This window comes from Girardinichthys multiradiatus, chromosome 23 (genome assembly GCF_021462225.1).
Source record: "Girardinichthys multiradiatus isolate DD_20200921_A chromosome 23, DD_fGirMul_XY1, whole genome shotgun sequence".
NCBI classification, from domain to species: domain Eukaryota; kingdom Metazoa; phylum Chordata; class Actinopteri; order Cyprinodontiformes; family Goodeidae; genus Girardinichthys; species Girardinichthys multiradiatus.
In genome coordinates, this window is record NC_061815.1 from 27131857 (window position 1) to 27150285 (window position 18429).

Sequence of the window (18429 nt, forward strand, 5' to 3'; positions counted from 1 at the left end):
ATTGTTCTTCGCTGGATCATCCCGTTAGTCTGCCTGTTATGTCCCCTACACTCCTCGCATTTTCGCCTCAGACTCATGGCTGTGCTTCAGTCCTGTTTTCCTTGTGTTTTTCTATTTTATTATTAAAACTTTACTATGCTCACCCCACCTTTCTTTCTCCCTATGGGTCCTATTTCAAAACCACACTACATAACACATTTAGGTACATGATAAATGTAAATGTGCATAACCTTTTCATTGGCACTGTAATGATCAATTATATACCAAACTAACCTTGTGGAAGAAAAAAATCCAACAAAAAAAGATGTAATGCATCAAAACAGTTTTTTATTCTAGATAAGGTATTTCATGGCTTTTCACAATGTAAACTGCTCAGGGATTTTTTAAAGTATTACAATTCTTCTATCTCAGTAAAAGCATGACAAGAGCTCAACACACAGAGTGCAGAGGTATCAGTGAGATGTTATTTAATGCATTTTTGAACTTACGGAGAAACTGCTTCCAGCCTCTTTGGGCCCAAACACTATCTATCATCATTATCAAGAGCCAAATGACATCCCCATCTCTTTCCCCCTCCTCCTACATTTTCTATGTAGTGGGACTCACATGCTCTATTTGCACACTTATTCCCAAACCTCAGTCTGAACAGCCTGCTGTTTCCTCTACTTTGCTTTCTCTTCTACCTATTGACTTCTTCCTCTGACACAGCTTTAGCCTCTCTTCTGGCTTCGTTGATAGATTTCACTCTATCAGCCTGCACACACCAGCGTATTTGTCTCATCAGCCGTTTTCATCATTACAGCCTTGATCCCAGCTTTACTATCTCTAACTCATCCCAGTGTGGGTTACTGCTGATGAACAATTCATTGTGGATGTTGACAGTCCTTTAAGATGCAGTGCCATGCCTCATGGGCCGAACAGTAGGCTCTACAAGGGCTACCGTGGCCTATTTAGCAGAATGAAGAGATCTCATAATGTGTACCCTCCAAACTCTGGTCTCCTGTATAAATGCAAGCATGGTGTTTGTTCATGGTGAAGTACTATACCTGTTCTGCACCATGATCATAGCCATCCAGTCAGAGGGATAGACATGCTTTCCAATCAGGTCCTTAAAAAGCAGGAAGGACTCCATCAGGAAGTCCTGTGATAAAAAAAAAGAAGTGAATACCTTCTATAAAACCTTAAGCAATCTAGTTGCAAAGTTTGTTTATTACCAACAAATTCAGAGGCATGTGTGAACTTACCACTAGATCAGTAGTTCCAGTGAAGGTTTCTATGTATGTGGCATAATGATGATCATCCATCTGACTCAGGATAGCTGTCATGCAGGCAACAACTCTTGACTAAAGAGGTAAGGAAAAATAAAACAGAAAGGGAAAAAAACAACATTACTTTTGTTGCAGGATTTTCTTCTAAAACCAATAATTGAACAAGCAATTGTTGCTGGTTCTTGTTCAAGGTAACTACCTGCAGACCAGCTCTGCCACTTTCTAATTTATGTCATTAGTATTCCAGTCAAAAAGCATCGACAATGACGTGATACAGGACTGCGGACTCAGCAGGAAACTGAGATATTCCTGATATTTTTAAAGCGGCTGCATATGCCAACGAGAGGGCAACCAAATGTTATTCTTAAATTATTATAACTGCTACAAGCAAACAAAACTGTTGCCAATTTGTCTGGAGGTCTTTTATATTTTGAGAATACATACATCGGTTTACATGAGGTGGGTAAAGATTTATCAGAGGTTTCTGTATGACTCAAACACACAAGGAACTAAAGCTGTCAGAATTTTAATTCATTATGGGTGTACTTCCTATTTCATCTTGGTGTTGATATGTTAACAATAGAACATATCATCTAAGGATTGAAACTACTTTAAAACTACTGCTACATAATGGTAGCAACAATTTGTAGTGAATAGTTGCAGCAGCCTAATAGTTTCAGTATGATTCATTTTACATTAATAATGTACACATACCTCAACTTTTATTGTATCTTCTGTTCAATTAATGGAGATGCAACGATAAGGTTTAAATTCTCAGTGGTATCAGTGAACTTCGATATATCACCATTTAACGTTCTGATTGCTTTTAAACTACTGCAGTTGCTTGCTAATAGTCTTTGTGTGTTCTACTGTTGGCTAAATGTAAAATTACCTTGCACTGAAACAGAAACAGTTACTTCATCACTTTAAAATAAGAATCCATGGCTATTATTTCCAGACTCCACTGGATTCCCTGGTGACATTTAGGAATTTTATCAGTATAATACAGTAACCACCATTTTGACTGCAGACACAAATATTTCTCCCTGACAGAATCAACTTTATGTGCTCTGTTATTATCTTATGATGGCATTGCAATATTTTGAATAATTGCATAATATTATACAATATTTACCTTTGGACTACCGAACAGTCACTAAATGGTTAGCATCTTAATACAAGCGGGGTGATTATATTAGTAATTATGTAGTATTCCCAAATTAATTCTTTGTTATTTCACAATCACAATAACAGGGCCCACCACCTGCAGGGGGAACCGTGAGGGACCGGTGCAAAGAGGATTGGGTGGCGGACGAAGGTGGAGACCTCAACGGCCCGATCCCCGGATGCTTAGGCTGGCTCTAGGGACGTGGAATGTCACCTCGCTGGGGGGGAAGGAGCCTGAGCTTGTGCGGGAGGTCGAGAGATATCGACTAGAAATAGTCGGGCTCGCCTCCACGCACAGCGTGGGCTCTGGAACCCATCTCCTTGAGAGGGGTTGGACTCTCTTCTACTCTGGAGTGGCCCACGGGGAGAGGCGGCGGGCTGGTGTGGGTTTGCTTGTTGCCCCCCAGCTCAGCCGTCTCGTGTTGGGGTTTACCCCAGTGGATGAGAGGGTTGTATCCCTGCGCCTTCGGGTTGGGGAGAGGTCTCTGACTATCATTTCAGCCTACGGGCCGAGTGGTAGTGCAGAGTACCCTGCCTTCTTGGCGTCCCTGTCGGGGGTGCTGGATAGTGCCCCTCCCGGGGACTCCATTATTCTGCTGGGGGACTTCAACGCCCACGTGGGGAACGACAGTGACACCTGGAGAGGCGTGATCGGGAGGAATGGCCTCCCCGATCTGAATCCGAGTGGTGTTTTGTTATTGGACTTCTGTGCTAGTCACGGATTGTCCATAACGAACACCATGTTCAAACATAAGGGTGTCCATCAGTGCACTTGGCACCAGGACACCCTAGGCAGGAGGTCGATGATCGACTTTGTTGTCGTATCATCAGACCTTCGGCCGCATGTTTTGGACACTCAGGTGAAGAGAGGGGCTGAGCTGTCCACTGATCATCACCTGGTGGTGAGTTGGATCCGCTGGAGGGGGAGAAAGCCGGACAGACTCGGCAGGCCCAAGCGCATAGTGAGGGTCTGCTGGGAACGCCTGGCGGAGCCCTCGGCCAGGGATGTATTCAACTCCCACCTCCGGGAGAGCTTCGACCAGATCCCGGGGGATGTTGGAGACATAGAGTCCGAGTGGACCATGTTCTCTGCATCTATTGTCGATGCTGCTGCCCATAGCTGCGGCCGTAAGGTCTGCGGTGCCTGTCGTGGCGGCCTTCCCAGAACCCGGTGGTGGACACCGGCAGTAAGGGATGCTGTTAAGCTGAAGAAGGAGTCCTATCGGCTGTGGTTGGCTTGTGGGACTCCTGAGGCGGCTGACGGGTACCGTGAGGCCAAGCGTGCTGCGGCCCGGGCTGTGGCAGAGGCAAAAACTCGGGCCTGGGAAGAGTTCGGTGAGGCCATGGAGAAGGACTACCGGTTGGCCTCGAAGCGATTCTGGCAAACCGTCCGGCGCCTCAGGAGGGGGAAGCAGTGCTTTGCCAACACTGTTTATAGTGGGGGCGGGAGACTGCTGACCTCGACTGAGGACATTATCGGGCGGTGGAAGGAGTACTTCGAGGATCTCCTCAATCCTGCCATCACGCATTCCGTGGTGGAAACAAAGGCTGGGGACTCGGGGTTGGATTCTTTCATCACCCAGGCTGAAGTCACCGAGGTGGTTAAAAAGCTCCGCGGTGGCAAGGCTTCGGAGGTGGATGAGATCCGCCCTGAGTACCTCAAGTGTCTGGATGTTGCAGGGCTGTCATGGTTGACACGCCTCTTCAACATTGCGTGGCGGTCGGGGACAGTGCCTCTGGACTGGCAGACTGGGGTGGTGGTCCCCCTTTATAAGAAGGAGGGTGTGTTCCAACTACAGGGGGATCACACTCCTCAGCCTCCCTGGTAAGGCCTACGCCAGGGTATTGGAGAGGAGAGTCCGACCGATAGTCGAACCACGGCTTCAGGAGGAGCAGTGTGATTTTCGTCCCGGCCGTGGAACACTGGACCAGCTCTATACCCTCTACAGGGTGCTCGAGGGTTCATGGGAGTTTGCCCAACCGGTTCACATGTGTTTTGTGGACCTGGAGAAGGCATTCGACTGTGTCCCTCGTGATGCCCTGTGGGGGGTGCTCCAGGAGTATGGAATCGGGGGCCCTTTATTAGGGGCCATCCGGTCCCTGTACGAGCGGAGCAGGAGTTTGGTCCGCATTGCCGGCACTAAGTCGGACCTGTTCCCAGTGCATGTTGGACTCCGGCAGGGCTGCCCTTTGTCGCCGGTCCTGTTCATAACTTTTATGGACAGGATTTCTAGACGCAGCCAAGGGCCGGAGGGGGTCTGGTTTGGGGACCAGTGGATTTCGTCTCTTCTTTTTGCGGATGACGTGGTCCTGCTGGCCCCCTCTAGCCAAGACCTACAGCATGCGCTGTGGCGGTTCGCAGCCGAGTGTGAAGCGGCTGGGATGAGGATCAGCTCCTCCAAGTCCGAGGCCATGGTACTCGACCGGAAAAGGGTGGCTTGTCCTCTTCAGGTTGGAGGGGAGTTCCTGCCTCAAGTGGAGGAGTTTAAGTATCTCGGGGTCTTGTTCACGAGTGAGGGAAGAATGGAGTGGGAGATCGACAGACGGATCGGTGCAGCTGCCACAGTAATGGGGGCGCTGTGCCGGTCCATTGTGGTGAAGAGAGAGCTGAGCCGAAAAGCAAAGCTCTCAATTTACTGGTCGGTCTACGTTCCTACCCTCACCTATGGCCATGAACTTTGGGTCATGACCGAAAGAACGAGATCACGGATACAAGCGGCTGAAATGAGCTTCCTCCGTAGGGTGGCCGGGCACTCCCTTAGAGATAGGGTGAGGAGCTCGGCCATCCGGGAGGAGCTCGGAGTAGAGCCGCTGCTCCTCCACATTGAGAGGAGCCAGTTGAGGTGGCTCGGGCATCTATACCGGATGCCTCCTGGACGCCTTCCTCGGGAGGTGTTCCAGGCACGTCTCACCGGGAGGAGGCCCAGGGGATGGCCCAGGACACGCTGGAGGGACTATGTCTCTCGGCTGGCCTGGGAACGCCTTGGGCTCCCCCTGGAGGAGCTGGAGGAGGTGTCTGGAGAGAGGGACGTCTGGGCGTCTCTGCTGAGTCTGCTGCCCCCGCGACCCGGTCCTGGATAAGCGGAAGACGACGAACGAACGAACGAACAATAACTAATAAATTTACTATATTAAAATTGTATTATGTTATTACATTCTATTACTGCCAGGTGATTAAATAGTAATATCATTTTGGTAATTGCTTAACATTACAAAAATTATGCATTATTATAATTACACAGTTATTATAATTTATCTATGAGGCAGTTGTTACAATTTTACTGGTAAAATCTCATAACAAGCTGTTACTGGTATGTAATAATATTATAGTTATTTTGGTACACATGTACACAATATTACCAATCGTTACCTTTTTATCACACTCTAATTATAATAATCATTTAATAGTTTTACCCATTTAGCCTCTTACTACAAGCTTTATTGCCAGATAATTGCACTGTAATTATTTCAGTAACTAAACAAAATTACTAACTTGTTACAAAGTTAATGTCCAATTGTCACCATATCATCAAGTGGAATAGGGAGTACTACAGATTTTAGATCATGAGTTAAAAGAAGTAGATCCCGCAAGGACACATACTCATTTATTGTCCTAATCAGTAAATGGTGAGCAAAAATCATGACCACCTATTTTGGATATCATATAGACAGTTATGGGAGGCTGACAAGCACAGAGCACAATACCAATAACCTTGTTTATTGGCTGTTATTATTAGCCTTTTTTCTCCCTCTGCATCAGTGCTTTCTGATGTTTTTCCGTGTCATTGCTTACCCCTTGAAGCCTACATAAAGTTCACATATCTGTTTCAGGGAACACCACAGATACACAGGTATTTCTGCAAGCCAGCACTTGGGTGAAATTATCCCCCCGAGTTGGCAGCAAAAAAAGGGAAACATGCAACAGAGATGAGAGATGATGGATGGTTAATTGAAGATGAAAGATGAACTGCATCCAGTGTGGTGACAACTTTCACCTCATCTTGTTGCGTTAAGAGGCAGGGTTTGTGTTTGTGCTTTTTTTCCTCTAAAGTGGAAATCAAGAAGCTTCTTACAATAATAAATCAAACACAGAGCCATAAACGAACATCAGAGCACCTTTCCATTACATTAAAAGGTTATTTAAATACATATCTGACCAGGTATGAAGACTCGAACGTTCTAAGAAGCAACTTGGTACATGGGAAGCCTCAACCTCCTCGTAACTTTTGCAGTTTAGTGGCACCAGAGACCACTTCAAAAGACTCGCATCTTTGATCTTTCTCCTCTCCTCTACCTCTCCTACCCTCCATGCCTTCCAATTAAATGTGCCAGGAGACCATTTTAATCTGACATCCAAACACTAACTAATTAGCGGAAGTATCTGTTATTCAGCTGTCTTAGTGTTCTTTCAGAATTCAATTGTGAAAATAATATAATTAACTTCTGGCATTAAAACCTAACTTTGGTAAGGAAAATACTGTTATTGGCAGTTCCAATTACATCATATCAGGAGTTTAATCTGATTATACAATTTTTTGTGTCTACCTTCCCCAAACAGCAAGCATCTAAAGATGGGGCTAAAGTGCACAATTAACTCCCTCTGCCTTTCTCCTTCATCGTTTCCACTTTAGTGTGCAGTCACTGAATGGTAACAAGATTGGGAACCCACCCACACACTTGGTCACTTACAAATTTTAATCCACGGAGAAGTTTGGCCTACATGATCACTGTGTGTGTTTGTCTGTGCATGTTTGCATTTTAAAGTGCAGGTCATGTGCTTTATTGTCCTACTTCACTGTAATTACCATCAACATCTCCTTTAAAACTCCATCAAGGGGACAAACTGTTTGTCTTCTCTATAAATAATGTGTTTCATTAACACCTTCAAGGAGATGCTAAAAAATCTAGAGAGCACATTTGCCTGCTGCATACTAATAAAATTATCATTGATGCCAAACAGAGAAAGAAGGGATCTCAAGACTTGTTGAGGCAATGTCCTTCACTTTCATTTTCTCACTCTGGCCGGAGTCAATTAAAATATATTAAAAACTGAAATTTCTGACTTGCTTTCAAAATGACAGTTGCTTGAAAAACGTCTGTGATACAGAAAACAACAAAAATACCAGCTTTACTGCAGTAGAAACGCCCAAAAGATTCAATATTCACTAAACTGCATGGTGGAAATTGGTCGAATTTTACAGCATAATGACATTTTAGTTTTTGTTTAACCATAGCAGTGTCAGGGATTTATAAATATTTAAGCCTCACTGTGGCACTAAGGAAAAAGTTAGGAAAAGGGAATAATTGAAATCCTATTTCCCTTTTTTTAGAAAAAGTACTTTTAGTCATTATAATAGGACCGCTGTTGCGTGCCAAAGCACATTATGGGTTCACTAATGGTGAAGGTAGACATATTTATGTAAACCCCACTCATGGCGTCAAAGAGATGAAATTACCACATTAAATGTTAAAAACTTTTCATCCTTTAAACTGACTAGTTTGAATACATTTTTTATCAGGCTGGCCTTACCAGCGAGCTTACAGCATAAAAAAATAAACTTGTAATCTTCTCTTTCATGCACCTGAACTAAATCATAAAACATGTATTTAGACTTACTTTGCTACGTAATAAATAAATAAATGTGAAGAACAGCCAAACTAGAAACAGATCACTGCACTAGTGGAGCATACTGGTCTTTACTGGCTCATTGTATATGCAGGTACTGCTCAAAATACACCAGTGACTTTTAATTACAATTATACAGTGAAATCAATTCTATATTAGGATCTACTAGCTAACATTGCGGCTTTTGTGATGACTAACTGAAACACATGGTTTATTAGATTGTATATACAGGGGTTTTCCTTGCAAAGAAAAACATTTAGGTCCGACTTAAATCTCCTAAAACCTTCTTGGAGAAGGTGTCAGGGTCTGATGAAACCAAACTAAAACTTCAGGGCCACAATTATAAAATGTATATTTGTCACAAAACCAACCATGCGCATCACCAAAAGAACAACAATGCCACAGGGGAACAGTGGTAGCAGGATCATGCTGTGGGCTTACATTTTTTCATCTAGAAATTGTTCTTTTGGAAAGGCTGATGAAATTGCAAACAGTTCCAAATACACTACCAGTCATAATTTATTTGAAATAAGAGAAACTCAAGAAGAGGAGTTTTACTTTTCAGCATCTCAGTGAGTCGAGTTAAAAAATTTTAATCAAAAAAAGAATGTCTATACCTGAAGAAAATACAGGTTTTAGGATTGGTGTAGCAAGAGTCAAGAACGATTTAACTTGCGTGCTTACCAACTTTCTTTCCACATAATTAAAATTTCAACAAAACAAACAGGACATGGAAAAACTTGAATAAAAAGATTCCAACAAAATGATCTGTAAAAGAAAAACAAAATCAGTTTGAAAGGGAACAGGAAGAACCATTTCTTTTTCTCCCTGGATTCAGAACATATAGTGATCTTTCACTTGCATTCATTTTAAAAGTTAAGCTGCCAAGTTTGAATCCTTTGCATGAAGTATTCCCCAAAGATACACAGAGGGATAAACAAAAAAACACGATTGAGGCAATTTAATATGATTAACATATCGTTACTTTTAAACTAAGGTGAATGAGGTAAGCATTGAATGCAAAAGCTGGAAGGGATTGTTATCCAAAGAAATGACCGTCACATGGGCAAGCATTATTCTTACTAGTGTGAAAAAGGAAGGTGCACATTGATGATTTTAGCATGTCTTTTTAGGTCTTCACATTTAAGATTGCAATTGTATGAGGCATTTAGGGTTTTGGTGATGGGAAAAGAAGACATGTTATAACACAGCTAAAATATTAGTACATGAGTCTTTCTTTCCATTTTCCATCTTTTATAGCCCCATTTGAGGCATCCTCCCAGGTGGGAAATCATTACATTACTCTCAACTGTGATTTTCCAAGATGTTTTAAACAGAACATTTAAAAAGAAAAAAGCCTCACTGGGAGCCTGCGGCAACTGCTCCACAGACACATGCTCCTCTGACCTCGCTCTGGTACACAAAACACACACATAAGCCCACATGTTTTCCGACACCCAGATACAGAGATATAAATCTGACGGGGATAAAGGTAAAGATGGATTGTCAGGAGGTTTAATTAGAGCTGTTATATTTGTCTGAGAGAAAGATGTAGGGGGTCTCTGCATCTGGAGCATGAGTGTGAATATAGAGGTCTGGTAAAGAAACAGATAAATGTGTCCTCGTTCTCTTTTTTCCAAGTCAAGTGCAAGGAGACAAATTCAGGTGATACTAATAGGAGAGAAAACAGCTAGTAAGGGAGGGAGTTCAAGGAGAAAGGAACAAAAGAAGCAATAAAAGTGAAGATGAGAGGACAGGAGGAATAGAACGATGGGATAGAATAAAATATTTGCAGGCTAAAAAGAGGAGATTTTCCTTTTGGTCCCACCTAGACAGCGTACTCTTCCTCCCTGTCCCTGTTCGACAATGACATGTTTCTCCTCTCTTCCAGCACTCCAGAATCAAATAGCTGTGTCCATGCTCTAACACGGCTATCACTTGTATCAAACCCTGCTTGCAGCTTAGCCTGTAAGTGTATGCAAAACTCATTTACATCACTAAAAGCACACATACAGGAACTATTCTCTCTCTTACTAGAGGTCAACCAAAACACAACACAAGGTGAGTCAACCACTTTGCTTTGGTGCATATATCACTGGTTATTCTCAGATGAGGAAGGGGTCCACCAGAGACATTCCTGAGATGCTGCATAAGAGAAACAGTCAATTGTAACACATAAAATGTCACTCAGGGTGTTTGGAAAGTCTTAGAAACATAAAAAAAAAACATTTTACACACTGATACAACATCAAGTGGTGCATCTCCAAAAGTGATAATCCAGTGCCTTGCCAAAAATACTCATACTCAATTTGTTTCACATTACAACCACAAAATGTATTGTATTTTCTTGGGATTTTATGTGACTAGTTCAGCACAAGGTAGTGCATCTTTGTGAAGTGGCAAAAATGATACACGGTTTTCAGAGTTTCAGCAAATACAAATCTGAAAAGTGTGGCACACATTTGTATTCAGATTCGATAAGGAGTCTCTAGCTACATGCACAAGATTTCACGATCTGATTAAAATGTATTCACATTAAAAAACAAAAAATTGGATTGCACTATTTATATGGACATAAGTAATTGGAATAAAACGGCCAGTCGGACAAAAAATGTGTCACGTAAACCTGCTGATCTGAATATTCTGTTAGCATCTAGCCAGAGTGACTAGCCACTCACGGCGAAAATATATCACTCAGGTCAGTTTGCCTCATTCAGAATAACTTGGTCCTGTCAAGTGTTTACATGCAGGTTTCGGATTGTCAATCGGCATAAACAACCCCTCACAATAGGTTTACATTTTCCTTCTGATCCTGCCAAATCTGATCACAATATTCCAACTGACATGTTTACATGACATATTTTTACTCCGATCGGCCGTTCATTCCGATTACTTATGTCCATGTAAACGTAGCTTCTGTTAACATCAGTTTTATAGTCTTACATAAGATTTACAGAAAGAGTTAGGTCTGGACTTTGAACTGGCCATTGTAATATCTAAGTATTAACCACAACGCTGGCTGTATATTAAGGGCTGTAGTACTGCTGCAAGGGGTACCTTAAGCCCAGTCTCAAGTCTTTTTCCTTTGTCATGTTTTCATCCAGCAGGGTCCTCCATCAACTCTGACCAACTTCCCTGTCTCTGCGAAAGAAAAGCAACCTAACAGTATACATCTGCCACCACCATATTTGTATGGTTTGTTAGGGTTGCATACTGTGTCCTTTACAGTGCTTGTAGTGAACCAGAGGTGACTTCTTATGGCTTTCATTTAGCATTTCAACAACCTTGCCACTCTTCCATAAAGGCCAGATTTATGGAGTTCTCCTACCAGAGCTCCAGCTCCTCCAGAGATACCGTAGGTGCTTTTGCTTCTCAGATTAATTCTCTGCATGGCATGGCCTTTCAGTTTAGGTTGCTTTATTGCTTTATAAAATAATCCTACTCCACAACTTTATCCCTGACCTGTCTGGAGTGTGTATTGGTCTTTTGGTCTATCAAACTTCCAAGGCTTTCAAAGAACAGCCATATTTATGAAATTACAAACATGTTGACCCTATTAACCAATTAAGTGACTTCTGAAGGGAGCTGATTGCACTGGATTTAAATTTAGGGTGTAAAGAATTGTTTGTGTGCAATAATAAGGTGACAAAATGTGGGAAAAATTAAAAGGTTATGATTGCTTTTGGAAGAGATGTGTTCAAAATATGTTTGATAAAATATTAACTAACTAGAAAAGCACTCACAGAGCGCAGACCTCCACCAACGCAATAGGGTCATTGACGCATGTCAGCTATTTCTATATTGATGAGCTATACTCTGGGTGACTCCTGGCCACTGTATGTCAGCTGCTGACTGGGTGACAAACCATGTGGGAATTCCAAGTTGTTGCATCATTGTCTGGCAATGATAAAGAACCCTTCAAAAAAATCCCGATGGTACTCTGCATCACCACCAAAATCTAATCATCTGTTCCTTGTACTAATATACACCTTGTCTGGAAATTTAATCCAAATCCATTTTGAGATATTTTGCAAACAGGCGGACAGACAGACGGCAACAAAATCATGACCTCCTTGGCGAAGGTTAAAATCCGTGCAACATTATAGTATTTTACCATGTCAGACAAATGAGGAAATTAATTAGTGATCAGAGAGTTTCTGCCACGCTGAGAAGACAAAGTAATCATCATTAAGCATAATTAGAACTTGATGCAAAGTAGTGTTTACTTTTACTTTGCTGTTATTGTCACAAGACAATTATGTCATCCTCAGCTGGAATGAGATCAGATCAAAGCAGGATGAGTGGCAGGGAAGTCAAGGGCAGAGAATTAGGTAAGTGCAAGAAACAAGGGTAAAAGAGGAGGACTGGATGGCGAAATGGGGCAACGAAAGAGGCCAAAAAGCTCAGAGGATGTATGACAGAAAGAAAGTCACTAAGTGAGCAGTAGTAGACTGTTCAGACAGAAAAGCAAAGGTATAAATAAAGTGAGGAACCCAAGCAACAGTGCACATTTCTGTGTATGTGTGTGTCCTGGCTGAACTCCCGAGAGCAGACACTTCTGTGCTGCCAAAGTTTCACTGGGTCTACTCTCGTGCCAGGGTCGATGTAGTGAAATACACAAACACGAAAGTCAAAACCACAGCATTCCACTGGGATAAGCCTCTAACAGGGAAACACACGGAAAAAGATTGAGTCAAAGAGGGGGACCTAACAACAGAGCGACAGGATTATTTTTTAAGAGACATGTGAGAGACAATGAGAAAAGCGCAGTAGGTAGAAGCAGAGATAGAAATCGATTAAGGAGAGGAAGAATGAGAGGGAAGTAAAGAGAAAGAGAGAGAGATGGAGGGAGGGAGGGATGGAGGGAGGGAAGGAGGGAGGGAGAGAGTCACTGAGCAGGCGAGGATCAGCAGCGTCAGAATGAGACGGGGAGAGATAGAGAGCAGCGAAGCGGAGCTACTGAGGACTGAAGGACTACAAGGTACAAGAGACGCACACCAAGAATGAGGGAGGAGAACCATGCTGACCAAAAACGACCATAAGAAAAGGTAAGTGACTCCGAAACCGAAAGCAAAGACAGCTGTTAGAAAATATCACTGTGTGTGAAGAGGAGTGTGTAAAGATTGATGGCATTAAAGCTTACAAGGTACTTTTATTTCCAGGTCTAAATTGACCTCAGGAATGTTCCTGGTCTGATAGCTTATAGCTATTACTTTCTGAATCAAAGCACTTCATTTAAGATTAAAGACGCTGGCTGGATATTTGAATGGAGGGAACTGGGATTGTTTGGTAGCAGCTGCAACAGTGGGCAAAACCTCTGCACAATACAACTAAATATCAAAAAACACTATCTGACCTGCGCTTGTCTTCTTTTTATAATTAGTATTTTATCAATTAGTCTATTTCTACTCACAAAACCTGTATGTTGAGTATAAACTGCTTTTTTAGTGTGCTTTTATTAAGGAGGTTGTGTGATCACATCAACACTGAGCTTCACTGTAAATATGTAGCAGGTATGAAATTCCATCCATTTGGAACAGGAGGATTTGAAGCATACGAAGGCATCAGTGTGTGTTTGCGTACAGTGTGTGTCGTTGTGCTCAGTGCGTGCTTTTTTTGCGTGTTGTGTTGCACAATACTAATGGTATTTCTTTCTATACATAAGGATTCTAAATCTTTATTCAAAGCGGACACTTATGTGTCCGCTGTTTGTGTTGTCTAGGTTGGACTTTAACTGTGGAGACATAAATCTGGTTAATGTGGTCCCATCATAGCATTGTGTTTCCTTTTTAAAGTCCCACAAATGTATGTAATTGAATCCTAATGTTCAAGTTATGGTTGAAGTACTTAGCTGCTTGTGTGGATGTTAGGTCAACGCAAGGTAAATGTCCACCAAAATGATTTAAACAGAACAATGAGTACAGTCTGAGAGCACACAGGAATGTACTGCAGAGACACTCTGGATAAATAAGATCTGTGCTCCTTAAATTTATGTAGTCTAATGACTCGGTTAAGGAAAGTATTTAAAAAAGCCCTGCATACATATGTATGAGTTAAAATCTCTCAGCACAATATTTTCTAGACCTGTTTAAACAAAGTGTGAATCTAAAAAAGTAGATTTCTGCTGTTTCTTGATTTTGTTAAATGTTCTAAGTGTATGTTGTTCAAATCTGGAATTTTCCTATAATCTGTTTATCTGTGCAGTGTTTCCTCTGGTGCAGACTGTTGCAAAACCCTTAACAGTAGTATTTTCTCTAATACTCATGAGTTGTCAAAGTTGTTTTGCTTTGGATCAAATTTTTTTTTCCTCTGAGGATATTTGTTGATTGCTGCAAAATGCTCATCTCCAAATTCACTTTCATGCAGCAGAGCTTTTCAATATGAGAACTCTAAGATGTTCTTTTTTGGTAGAAACTGTACTGGATTCTGTGTTAAGGCAGGGGTACAGTCTCTTTCTTCCATGTGCAAACAACTGCTGTTTGTACATTGCTCCAGCACACTTTAATAATGCAGCAGTACACCTAAGTCAGCATAGGAATTTATTTGCTCAATCACTGTTATTGTTGGTTCTGCTTTCAATTTCTGCCCAGCAGAGACACATTATTATCTGAAAATTTCCTTGATTTTTCAGTTTTTGTCAGTTTAAGTTCTAGTGAGATTTTTGATACTAAAAGTTGCTATCATTTTCATATTGTTTGACACATTATCTTTTAGCATCTACATTACTGAGCAAAGATCCTCTATGATTTACTTATAGAAGTTAGTTATTTAGCTGCAACACAAAGTTTAAAGAGTTTTTATGAATTATTTTGAACTGTAATTGTTTTTTTCTCCAACACACAAGAAACCAAGAGACGCACCTGTCAGGTTTTCCATGGTCGATACTAATTTTGTTTTGTTTTCGGTTTGACCTTGCCAATTCTGATTTTGACTGATCCTGATTTTCTACTATAGGGGCTACAACACATAAAATAACAAACCTGGCTGCTGGTTAATAACCTGTGGCAATATTTAAAAATTTAACAAAAATTAAAGGAATTGCAATATTACCTCGATTGATGTACCAAAGCACATCTGCTAATCTTTATCTGATTTTGTGGTAAACTCAAAAAGCGTTGGTTTTTGACAAGTTTATAGGTGCAAAATGGTGGGAGTTCTTAGACTTGCTGCATTTAATAAAATGGCAAACAAAAATATTTTTCTGTATTTGGCTTAATGATCACTAATTAAAGATGTTCCAAGGAAAAACGCTGCATTATTTTAATCTGATGAGAATCTTCCAATATGGTGTTTCTTAAAAATGATCAAGATCTAAAAGTTGTCAGGGTTCTGGGTTTTTGTGTGTGTGTTCACTTTGTTTTTAGCTTTTAGATGGTTCCAGAGTTTCTCAGGTGCACGGGGTGACAGGTGCGACTGATCTGCTGATTGCCTTGAGGAGTATTTAAACAGGAGGCTGCCAGCACTTCGATGCCAGTGTTTGCCTTCAGTGGTAACAACTTAGCCACTACCCAAGCAATGCTTCATTCCATGAATCTTTGCTGACATTGTGTTTGATTTTTTGCAGGCTGAAACCTGAACCTTGTTTATCTTCGTTGAGCTTCGTCTTTGGCTCCAGTAATTTCCTGGACGCTCAAGTTTACCTACGTTTTGTGGATTACATTCTGGATTTTGTGTTTTGGATTAAGCTGGCAGCTTCCTGGAAATTCCTGACTCCTGAACCAAGGCAGAGGCGTACCCTGTCCACCCTCCGACGCAAGTACCTGAACATTGAACTCTCTCATGAATTCACCAGTATTCACTCCCCAGCTCGTACTGAAGCATCTGGACAACATAGCTTTGCACACCCAAGTACTGACTCCCTCTACCCCTGGCGACCTGACGGCATTTACTTAGTAAGACACTTTCTTGTTTACAAGTGTCGTTTTCATTAACACCGTTCCCTGTTTCACCAGTTCTCTTCCCCTCTCTTTCAGTTGGCGAATTTACCCATTCATGTCCCTGTGTTTACGTGCTGTAAATAAACACTGTTACTCTTTCAGCTTGTTTCCACTGAGTGTTCTCTGTATGTGGCTCAGTGCTATATCGAAAATGACAGAACACTCTGGCCAACGAGACCCAGCAGAAATGCTCAGAAGAAACCTATCTGAACACACTAAACAAATCCATATTCTTGACTCATCTCTTTGTTCCCTTTCAGAACAACAGCACCAAACAAACCTACAGTTAGAGCAGATAACTTCCATGCTTCAACAGGCTTCGAATACTCAGTCCGCCCCATGGGTAGATGGCGCTGCAGCATCACCACCATCGCAACAGCTTCTGTATGTCCGTGACGTCACCTCACCAAACCCGGAAAAATTTTCAGGAGAGGTTGGTAAATGTAAGGGGTTTTTTATGGGGTAAGAACGCTGTCAAAAACAATGTGTATGTAAAGACGGAAATGTGTGCATATTAGTCAATAGTTGTGCATAAGTAAAATCCAAAAGAGGTATTGTATATTTTCTCTTTAAGAATACAAAATAAAACGTTACTGCTTCAAGAAATTACAAACACAAAGTTCAAGTTTACAGTTGTGGTTTATTCTTTATGAATACAATATGCTACAACGGTTTGTGAATACGATGTCTTTTCTTTGAGAATACGAATTTACATCAGCGACTTGGTGTCACGTGATCTCAGGCTGGTTAGTGGAGCACAGAGTTATTCGCGTTGCGCATGCGCTGTCACATTCCTCACCGCCAGTAAACGTAGTGCCGGAATGGGAGGTAATTCAGTCTAAAAAGAATATTAGGAACAGAGGGGAGATAGGGAGGAAATCAAGAGTATTATAAATAAAGCATTGTTCTTATTTTTATGAAATACAAAAACTAAAACATAGAATATAGTGGGTGGAGTTATACAATGATATACAGTAGGTGGCGGTATGCACCTCTGAATTTGTTGCGAACTGCCAGCAGAAGAAGAGAAGAAGAAGCAGCAGCACTAGCGCCAATATGACGGACCAAGAGCATATATTAACGACATTAAGATATATACAAACGTTTTAACATTACCTGGCTTTGTACCGTAGTTTCTTGGTCCGTTCTTTTGGCGCTAGTGCTGCTTCTTCTTCTGCTGGCGGTTCGCAACAAATTCAGAGGTGCATACTGTCACCTACTGTACATCATTGTATAACTCCACCCACTATATTCTATGTTTTAGTTTTGTATTTCATAAAAATAAGAACAATGCTTTATTTATAATACTCTTGATTTCCTCCCTATATCCCCTCCGTTCCTAATATTCTTTTTAGACTGAATTACCTCCCATTCCGGCACTACGTTTACTGGCGGTGAGGAGTGTGACAGCGCATGCGCAACGCGAATCGACTAACTCTATGCTCCACTAACCAGCCTGAGATCACATGACACCAAGTCGCTGATGTAAATTCGTATTCTCAAAGAAAATAAATCGTATTCACAAACTGTTGTAGCATATTGTATTCATAAAGAATAAACCACAACTGTAAACTTGAACTTTGTATTTGTAATTTCTTGAAGCTGTAAAATTTTATTTTGTATTCTTACAGAGAAAATATACAATACCTCTTTTGGATTTTACTTATGCACAACTATTGACTAATATGCACACATTTCCGTCTTTACATGCACATTGTTTTTGACAGCGTTCTTACCCCATAGTTTTTGCTTCAGTGTGGCCACATTCTTTTCCCCATTACGACATGAAGATTTTTTATGTTATTGGCTTATTGACTGGCAAAGCCTTACATTGGGCAGAGGCCCGTTTCTCGAATTGCAAGGACTTTGGCTGTACTTTTGAAGAATTTATTAAAGAGTTTAAACAGACATTCTCACCTGTTTGTGACAAGACTCATAATTGACGACAGTTGAGGGCTTTAAAGCAGCATAATAGACCCCATACTGAATTTTCAGTCGAGTTTCGTACTTTGGCCGCAGCTTCTGGCTGGAATAATGACGTTTTGAATTCAACCTTTTTTCATGCTCTGACAACTCCTTAAAGGATGAGTTAGTTTTGATTGACGATTCTTCTACACTAGGTGTAGCTATTTCCCAGGGTATTAGAATTGACAATAGGATTAGGGAGAGAAGGAGATCCAGAGCAGAAAAAGTAAACCGTACACCACAATTTGCAACCAACTCACCACACTTAGTCAGAACTCCGCCCCAACAGTCTGAATCTGAACCTGAACCCATGCTAGTGGGTCGCACACGGTTATCAGTTGAATAAAGACAGAAACGCAGGCTTAGAAGACAATGTTTTTTTGCGGTTTACCTGACCACCTTGTAGCGTCTTGTCCTGTTTGTCCTAGGCAACCAAAAGGCAGGGTCCACCAGCTATGAAGGGGGG

The 18429-nt window shown here is 41.6% G+C and overlaps 2 protein-coding genes across 5 annotated transcripts in view; one reads left to right on the top strand and one right to left on the bottom strand.

Annotated features, from left to right (window-relative positions):
* LOC124860244 (dedicator of cytokinesis protein 2-like) overlaps positions 1-18429 on the bottom strand; it is a 143451-nt gene that overhangs the window by 24976 nt on the left and 100046 nt on the right. For both annotated transcript variants that reach the window (XM_047353367.1, XM_047353368.1), the window contains 2 exons: positions 1245-1343; positions 1047-1141 (listed from right to left, as the gene is read on the bottom strand). In XM_047353367.1, coding sequence (XP_047209323.1) covers positions 1047-1141; positions 1245-1343 — 194 coding nt within the window. The remainder of the gene's footprint in view (positions 1-1046; positions 1142-1244; positions 1344-18429) is intronic.
* The window catches only part of LOC124860245, a 36479-nt gene continuing 31017 nt past the window's right edge, over positions 12968-18429 (top strand). Inside the window, exons 1-3 of one of the 3 annotated variants that reach the window (XM_047353370.1) lie at positions 12968-13109; positions 15626-15953; positions 16259-16431. The gene's annotated coding sequence lies outside the window, so the exon portion shown is untranslated. The remainder of the gene's footprint in view (positions 13110-15625; positions 15954-16258; positions 16432-18429) is intronic. The other 2 variants (XM_047353371.1, XM_047353372.1) reach the window with 2 other exon arrangements.